Source organism: Gymnoscopelus microlampas (genome assembly GCF_963454915.1).
Source record: "Gymnoscopelus microlampas genome assembly, chromosome: 21".
In the NCBI taxonomy this organism is placed as follows: Eukaryota; Metazoa; Chordata; class Actinopteri; order Myctophiformes; family Myctophidae; genus Gymnoscopelus; species Gymnoscopelus microlampas.
In genome coordinates this window covers 6593952-6602291 of record NC_139958.1, presented here as the reverse complement: position 1 = coordinate 6602291, position 8340 = coordinate 6593952, and the positions used below count along the sequence as shown (strand labels likewise).

Below are 8340 nucleotides of genomic sequence, written 5' to 3'. Positions count from 1 at the left end.
CACACACACACACACACACACACACACACACACACACACACACACACACTGATATGTTTAATTTGATGTTGATTTGCCTCATTAATTCATTAATAGCATTAAGAGGGCTCATGACTCTTGTACTGTATGCTCCGACTGTTTATTCAGCAAACACACATACTAAATTGACCGATTCTGTATTCTACAGTTTGGCTGCATGGCCACCATAGAAAGGGGGGCTGTGTGTAAGCTAACCTATCATTAACCATGAGAACCTGCTCAGCGTCACCTTAGGAGCACGGTCTCTCCAGTTTTCTCCGTCGTGGCTTTCATCAGGAATCTTTCTTCACAGGTTTGAGCAGCAGTGTGCCGTCCCGTTCCTCCACCTGGAGGCCCAGATCCAGGAGGGCAGAGTAGTCGGCCGCGCCCCGTCGTTCCAACCCGGACACCAGCTGCTGGTTCTCTGGGTTCTGCTCCAGGAGGTTCCGGATGGCGAATATGGCCCACTGGCTGATGAATGGATTATTGCTGTCCACGCCGCAGTTGTCCAGGATGAGGGGGATCCCTTCCAGCTCTCTCACCTTGTTCTGGTTGCTGACGTTGCCGTGACAGAGGTTTCCTATGAGTCTGATGAGATGAGCCTTGAAGCTGACGGAGGGGTTGGAAGACGAGGTGTCTCCACCTTGGCTGAAAGAGAAGTTCTGGGCAGCGCTGAAGACATTCTTGCTGGCCTTCCCCAAGGCATGGACCTTCTGCAGGAGCTCAACCGTGGCCTGGAGCAGGCCGGGATGCTTCTGCAGGAACATGAACCGTCTGCGGTCTGAGGTCATCTCACACAGCACGTCCAAAAGAGCGATCACAGTCAGCGCCTCATCACTGGTGGCAGAGCCACAGGCGAGTGTGAGGACAACGCCACAGCTGTTCTGGAAGAAACAGGCCAGGAATCGAGCCACGTCAGGGGGAGTACCACACTCCTCAGAGTCCTCCTCTAATAGGTGGGCTGACAGTAATTCCAGCAGAGTGACCCTCTCCAGCGGAGATATCCTGGTGTACATGCTCTTTACCAGAGCGGAGGACCTGAGGAAGTGTTGGGTAGCGATTAGAAGCGGCCATTCCTGGTCTGGCTGTGTCCTGCACAACTCCATCACTCTGAGGGCCAGGTGGAGGTTCTGGGGCTGGGTGAGCTGCTCCACCTTGGCCTCATCCAGACAGTTGTGGAGTACCATGGAGGCAAAACCCACCACCTTCTCAACATCAACACTCAGAAGCTGTTGGAGGATCGCTGGGAAGGTCTGCTGCCAAATGTGGTCTTTGCACACCTGGTTTCCCACTGAAAGGTTTCCCAGGAACTGGATTCCACAACCAAGAGGTTCAGATAGGCGGTCACTGCTCTCCTGGGTCAGAAGCAAGCTCAGGATTTTAAGGGACGCTTCAATGAAACCAAGGTCCCTGAGCAGGTCCTGGTTTCGGTGGCTTTGGACACAAGCATTCCTTGTAGCCCTGAAACACTCTGCAGTCAGCTGAAGATATAATGGAACACATTGACCACCTTGGTCCTCAAGCTCCTCATGCAGCCTGGACAAGATCTTCAAAAGACTGACAAAAATGTCCTCCTCCACCCCTTCCCTGTATTCTTGGTCCCACAGCAGCGAAGTGCTAAATGATTTCAACACCTGCAAATGATTCTGACACAAGTTCTGCTTCAAAATGCCAACGAGGGATGTTGAGACACTGCACTGTGTGTCACTGTGAGCCTCCATGTCTGCTGGGTTCTCTTACAGGGGAGCAGGGTTTTATACTGCCCTGATGACATCAGTCTTGCCCAAATATGGAGGAATGGCAGCTCTTCCATGCCTCCATATTTGGGCAAGACTGATGTCATCAGTAAATGATTCTGACACAAGTTCTGATTTAAAATGTCAACGAGTGATGTTGAGACACTGCACCACTGTACACCACTGTACCACGTGTCACTGTGAGCCACCATGCCCAAATATGGAGGAATGGCAGCTCTGCCATCCCTCCATATTTGGACAAGATCCCTCTGCGATTAGAAAGAAGAGTAAAAGTAAAAATAAAATTAACAGCAGTGTTAACCATAACAACCTAGAATGGCTCATGACACATATATTGAGTAAACGTGGAAACCAAATATAAACAAACCTTGAATGACATGAAAGCCTATAGAAATGTGGCATTAGGGAGATCAACAGACATCGGCTTCCCGGATTGGCTAACCGGATTGGCACGTTTGTGCCACTGTAGCAATATAAGTGGGAGAGCTATTATGACTCCATTCTTTTGCATAGCAATGTTCTGCTGGGTGGTGCATCAGAAAGGGGGGCCAAAGAGAGCCACTCACCACACTGCTGTGGCAGTGGGGCACAGGGTGTACTCCTTTGGTTGGTACTGTGACAGGCAGATCAACATGTACAGCATGGGTCAGATTGAGGTGCACGTTTTCAACACAGTATCTTTGCGCTGGATGATGTTGCCCACCATGACAATTGGAAGAGGACAGCATCTCCCTGAGATTCCCTCCATGTGCGAGGGTCACACAGCCGTGCTGATAGAAGACATCATCTACATCTGGGGGGGTTTTAGCGTCTGCTCGGGGTTAATTAACAGAAGTGAGTACTGCAACATTCTTTATGCGTTTGATGTCGACACCCATAGATGGTTCAACCCCAAGGTTTCTGGGAGCACTGTTCCAGAGGGGAGGTGCGGCCACTCAGCCTGTGTCTTGGAGAAGGTCATTTATATCTTTGGAGGATACAACTGGCTGACTGTATACACTAATGACGTTTACAAACACACACACTGATATGTTTAATTTGATGTTGATTTGCCTCATTAATTCATTAATAGCATTAAGAGGGCTCATGACTCTTGTACTGTATGCTCCGACTGTTTATTCAGCAAACACACATACTAAATTGACCGATTCTGTATTCTACAGTTTGGCTGCATGGCCACCATAGAAAGGGGGGCTGTGTGTAAGCTAACCTATCATTAACCATGAGAACCTGCTCAGCGTCACCTTAGGAGCACGGTCTCTCCAGTTTTCTCCGTCGTGGCTTTCATCAGGAATCTTTCTTCACAGGTTTGAGCAGCAGTGTGCCGTCCCGTTCCTCCACCTGGAGGCCCAGATCCAGGAGGGCAGAGTAGTCGGCCGCGCCCCGTCGTTCCAACCCGGACACCAGCTGCTGGTTCTCTGGGTTCTGCTCCAGGAGGTTCCGGATGGCGAATATGGCCCACTGGCTGATGAATGGATTATTGCTGTCCACGCCGCAGTTGTCCAGGATGAGGGGGATCCCTTCCAGCTCTCTCACCTTGTTCTGGTTGCTGACGTTGCCGTGACAGAGGTTTCCTATGAGTCTGATGAGATGAGCCTTGAAGCTGACGGAGGGGTTGGAAGACGAGGTGTCTCCACCTTGGCTGAAAGAGAAGTTCTGGGCAGCGCTGAAGACATTCTTGCTGGCCTTCCCCAAGGCATGGACCTTCTGCAGGAGCTCAACCGTGGCCTGGAGCAGGCCGGGATGCTTCTGCAGGAACATGAACCGTCTGCGGTCTGAGGTCATCTCACACAGCACGTCCAAAAGAGCGATCACAGTCAGCGCCTCATCACTGGTGGCAGAGCCACAGGCGAGTGTGAGGACAACGCCACAGCTGTTCTGGAAGAAACAGGCCAGGAATCGAGCCACGTCAGGGGGAGTACCACACTCCTCAGAGTCCTCCTCTAATAGGTGGGCTGACAGTAATTCCAGCAGAGTGACCCTCTCCAGCGGAGATATCCTGGTGTACATGCTCTTTACCAGAGCGGAGGACCTGAGGAAGTGTTGGGTAGCGATTAGAAGCGGCCATTCCTGGTCTGGCTGTGTCCTGCACAACTCCATCACTCTGAGGGCCAGGTGGAGGTTCTGGGGCTGGGTGAGCTGCTCCACCTTGGCCTCATCCAGACAGTTGTGGAGTACCATGGAGGCAAAACCCACCACCTTCTCAACATCAACACTCAGAAGCTGTTGGAGGATCGCTGGGAAGGTCTGCTGCCAAATGTGGTCTTTGCACACCTGGTTTCCCACTGAAAGGTTTCCCAGGAACTGGATTCCACAACCAAGAGGTTCAGATAGGCGGTCACTGCTCTCCTGGGTCAGAAGCAAGCTCAGGATTTTAAGGGACGCTTCAATGAAACCAAGCTCCCTGAGCAGGTCCTGGTTTCGGTGGCTTTGGACACAAGCATTCCTTGTAGCCCTGAAACACTCTGCAGTCAGCTGAAGATATAATGGAACACATTGACCACCTTGGTCCTCAAGCTCCTCATGCAGCCTGGACAAGGTCTTCAAAAGACTGACAAAAATGTCCTCCTCCACCCCTTCCCTGTATTCTTGGTCCCACAGCAGCGAAGTGCTAAATGATTTCAACACCTGCAAATGATTCTGACACAAGTTCTGCTTCAAAATGCCAACGAGGGATGTTGAGACACTGCACTGTGTGTCACTGTGAGCCTCCATGTCTGCTGGGTTCTCTTACAGGGGAGCAGGGTTTTATACTGCCCTGATGACATCAGTCTTGCCCAAATATGGAGGAATGGCAGCTCTTCCATGCCTCCATATTTGGGCAAGACTGATGTCATCAGTAAATGATTCTGACACAAGTTCTGATTTAAAATGTCAACGAGTGATGTTGAGACACTGCACCACTGTACACCACTGTACCACGTGTCACTGTGAGCCACCATGCCCAAATATGGAGGAATGGCAGCTCTGCCATCCCTCCATATTTGGACAAGATCCCTCTGCGATTAGAAAGAAGAGTAAAAGTAAAAATAAAATTAACAGCAGTGTTAACCATAACAACCTAGAATGGCTCATGACACATATATTGAGTAAACGTGGAAACCAAATATAAACAAACCTTGAATGACATGAAAGCCTATAGAAATGTGGCATTAGGGAGATCAACAGACATCGGCTTCCCGGATTGGCTAACCGGATTGGCACGTTTGTGCCACTGTAGCAATATAAGTGGGAGAGCTATTATGACTCCATTCTTTTGCATAGCAATGTTCTGCTGGGTGGTGCATCAGAAAGGGGGGCCAAAGAGAGCCACTCACCACACTGCTGTGGCAGTGGGGCACAGGGTGTACTCCTTTGGTTGGTACTGTGACAGGCAGATCAACATGTACAGCATGGGTCAGATTGAGGTGCACGTTTTCAACACAGTATCTTTGCGCTGGATGATGTTGCCCACCATGACAATTGGAAGAGGACAGCATCTCCCTGAGATTCCCTCCATGTGCGAGGGTCACACAGCCGTGCTGATAGAAGACATCATCTACATCTGGGGGGGTTTTAGCGTCTGCTCGGGGTTAATTAACAGAAGTGAGTACTGCAACATTCTTTATGCGTTTGATGTCGACACCCATAGATGGTTCAACCCCAAGGTTTCTGGGAGCACTGTTCCAGAGGGGAGGTGCGGCCACTCAGCCTGTGTCTTGGAGAAGGTCATTTATATCTTTGGAGGATACAACTGGCTGACTGTATACACTAATGACGTTTACAAGTTGGACACCGACACGATGGTCTGGTCTTTGATCAACACCATAGGCACTCCGGAACCATCGTCAAATCACTCTGCCACCATCATCGGGACAAAGATGTTTGTATTCGGGGGCCAAGAGAACCACAGCAACAACATCAGGGTGTTTGACATAGAAACCAGCTGCTGGCTGAGCACGCCTTGTGCGATCCTCCTTCCAGAAGGACGCAGGCGTCATTCAGCCTTTGCCTACAACGAGGAGCTGTACATATTTGGCGGAGACAACTTGAACCGGACCTTCAATGATCTCTGGAGATTCAATCCAGAGACCTTCACCTGGAAGAAGGTTGAACCCAAAGGGAAAAGCCCCTTCCCCCTTGGGTATTCACATCTGTCCATGTTGTGCTGTTGCACGGTGGGAAATCGTATCATCCTCTTCGGAGGATACAAATCCACGCCCAATGACCTTTACGTCTTGTATTTAAGTCCTAGTCTGAAGACACTATGCAAGCTAGCGGTTATTCACTACGGTCTGGAGCGATCGGGACTCCCACATGACGTCAGATGGGAACTGGCAACCATGACAACCAACAACAACTGAAAAAGTAGCCTGCCCCAGCACTGTCTGATATCTGGTCTAGAGGGGCGGGGATTCAAAATCTCCGGAGAAAACATCCGCGGGCTCTCATTGGTTCACCGATCTGTGCGCCCGCCCCCGCCCCTCCTCCTCCCCCAATGTGCAGCATTGAGAGCCCTGGCGTCACGACATTTGGAGCGACGCCCACTGCACTCTGGTTGGTTAGGGAAATGAAAGGTTGACTCCCACTTTTTTATGCCAGAAATGTCAACAGCTTGGTCCAGGCTTTTCTTTTTGAGCAAAACGCGAGGGAAAATAAAAGCCTGGAGATCGAGGCTACTGAAGAAGTAAGAGCCCACACAATAGGCAAGTCTATAAAAAAAATTGATGACAACTGGCAGAGATCCAGGCCATGGAACAGAAGAAAGGGAAAGACCTTGAGATGTGCTGCCTTTAAAAGGCCCGTTTCATTCAGATGGGAAAGAAAGCAAAGCCAGGAATGTGCTCAGCCATACCCACCAGGAACAAAGCAGCATACGGGCGAGTAGAGAACTCTAGTAACGACTGAACTGAGCCATGGCAGACATGGCTGTTGATCTACATCAGGAATGAATGTAGAAAAAGAAAGAGAAAGGAACAGACAGACATGGAAGAGAACTTTGTACACAAACGGATGTTTGTAAAGGAGAGGAACTGGGAGAGGAAACTGACTGCAAAGGTGGCAACCTTTGTGTTTTTTTAATCTATTTATTTCATTTTATGTGCTGCTCTGTGTCTAGTTTGATGCAATAATATAGCGAGCGGTAGATGAGATCAGAGGGCAGAGCGGCTTGTCTTACAGTACGTTTTAACAGCGGGGCGACTCTCGGGCGATCGCCGGGGGACATCGTCCAAAAGATAAAGAAAATCCATCTTTCATCGCCCCCCCCCCCCGCCCACTTCGCCCTATTGCCAGTAGTTGCCGGCTCTCATAGACATATAATGCACTTCCGGTAAAATACTATCCTGATCGCCCGCTGTTAAAACGCATCGTTAGAATCCAAAGGATCCAGGTTCAATTCCCGGCTCCTCCTGGGTAAGTGTCGAAGTGTCCTTGAGTGCAAGACACTGAACCCCTAACTCATACATGGGCAACTGGCGGCCCCACCTTCACTTAATGCGGCCGGCAGGTTAATATCAGAATACTGATATATTATTGATTTCAGCTGTTACAATTCCAAACATGCAAACATGACCCGCTTTAATTACTTCAGTCTATATTAGTAGCTTAATGACTAGTATTACATTTCTATTGTCTTGTTTATGTATTTGTATTAGAAGTTCATAACGTTAACATAAGTATAACTAAATGCATTTGACATTAAATAAAAATGTTACTTTTCAGGATTCCAATTCAAAAATAGCTAAAACAAAATCAGGATTCCAATTTAAAAATAGCAAAAATATCAGATCTACAAGCTCAAAACGCGTCGCGCTGCGACGCGTTTTGAGCTTGTAGATCGGCTATTTTTGCTACTTTTTTGTGACATAGAATGGCGAAGTATGGCGTTAATTTACGAAAAAAGTTAAAATACAGAGATAAGAGCCGTCTGCCCGACAGTATATGCAATGTGGCCCTCTGGACTGAGTGTGGAAATATAGTGTCCCTCTCCATCATCCAAGTTGCCCATCCCTGCCCTAACTGCTCCCGATGAGCAGGTTGGTGAATGGGTGAATGTGAAGTACATTGTAAAGCACTTTGGAGAAAAGTGCTATGTAAATGCAGACCATTTACCATTTAAGATTTAATGTTTCACAAGTTGCCGCTGTCCCCCCCCCCCCCCTCCCCATGCAATGAATTCCTATTGATGGAAAATGTAAAATCACATGTTCTTCAGAACAAAAGTATGTTATTTCGTATTATACATAATGAAGTCATCACGCAATGCAATGACATCACATTATGTCTAAACACATCATGTCTCCATGTGTAAGGTTCTGGATTTGTTTCCATACACTACGTTTTAGCTACGAGCTTGTAGATCTGCTAATTTTGAAAAATCGTGAAAATGTGTGCAAATCTTTGAATATATATTGTTTTAAAGCGAACCTTTTTAACTCAAATCTTTGCTTCTGGGGGGTCCCTGGAACAAAATATTTTGATGGGGGTCCACAGCCAAATACATATAATTTTGGGGGTCCTTGACATGAAAAAGATTGAGCACCACTGATATAGAAACATACGTTTTTCAGAAAACTGTTGAGAT

General features: G+C 48.3%; 3 protein-coding genes across 3 annotated transcripts; 1 reads left to right on the top strand and 2 right to left on the bottom strand.

The window, feature by feature from the left end:
- Positions 1–311: 311 nt before the first annotated feature.
- Positions 312–1739, bottom strand: LOC311037776 (ataxin-10-like; the record flags this gene model as incomplete). The annotated part of the gene is made up of 1 exon (XM_084047066.1): positions 312–1739. One exon carries the CDS (start codon positions 1737–1739, stop codon positions 312–314), a length of 1428 nt encoding a protein of 475 aa, XP_083903192.1.
- A 1323-nt stretch (positions 1740–3062) lies between these two features.
- LOC311037775 (ataxin-10-like) lies at positions 3063–4490 on the bottom strand (the record flags this gene model as incomplete). Its single annotated transcript, XM_084047065.1, has 1 exon — positions 3063–4490. The coding sequence occupies one exon, from the start codon at positions 4488–4490 to the stop codon at positions 3063–3065; it is 1428 nt and encodes a 475-aa protein (XP_083903191.1).
- Positions 4491–5041: 551 nt separating this feature from the next.
- LOC311037773 (kelch domain-containing protein 3-like) lies at positions 5042–6118 on the top strand (the record flags this gene model as incomplete). The annotated part of the gene is made up of 2 exons (XM_084047063.1): positions 5042–5360; positions 5502–6118. The coding sequence occupies 2 exons, from the start codon at positions 5042–5044 to the stop codon at positions 6116–6118; spliced, it is 936 nt and encodes a 311-aa protein (XP_083903189.1).
- Positions 6119–8340: the final 2222 nt, after the last annotated feature.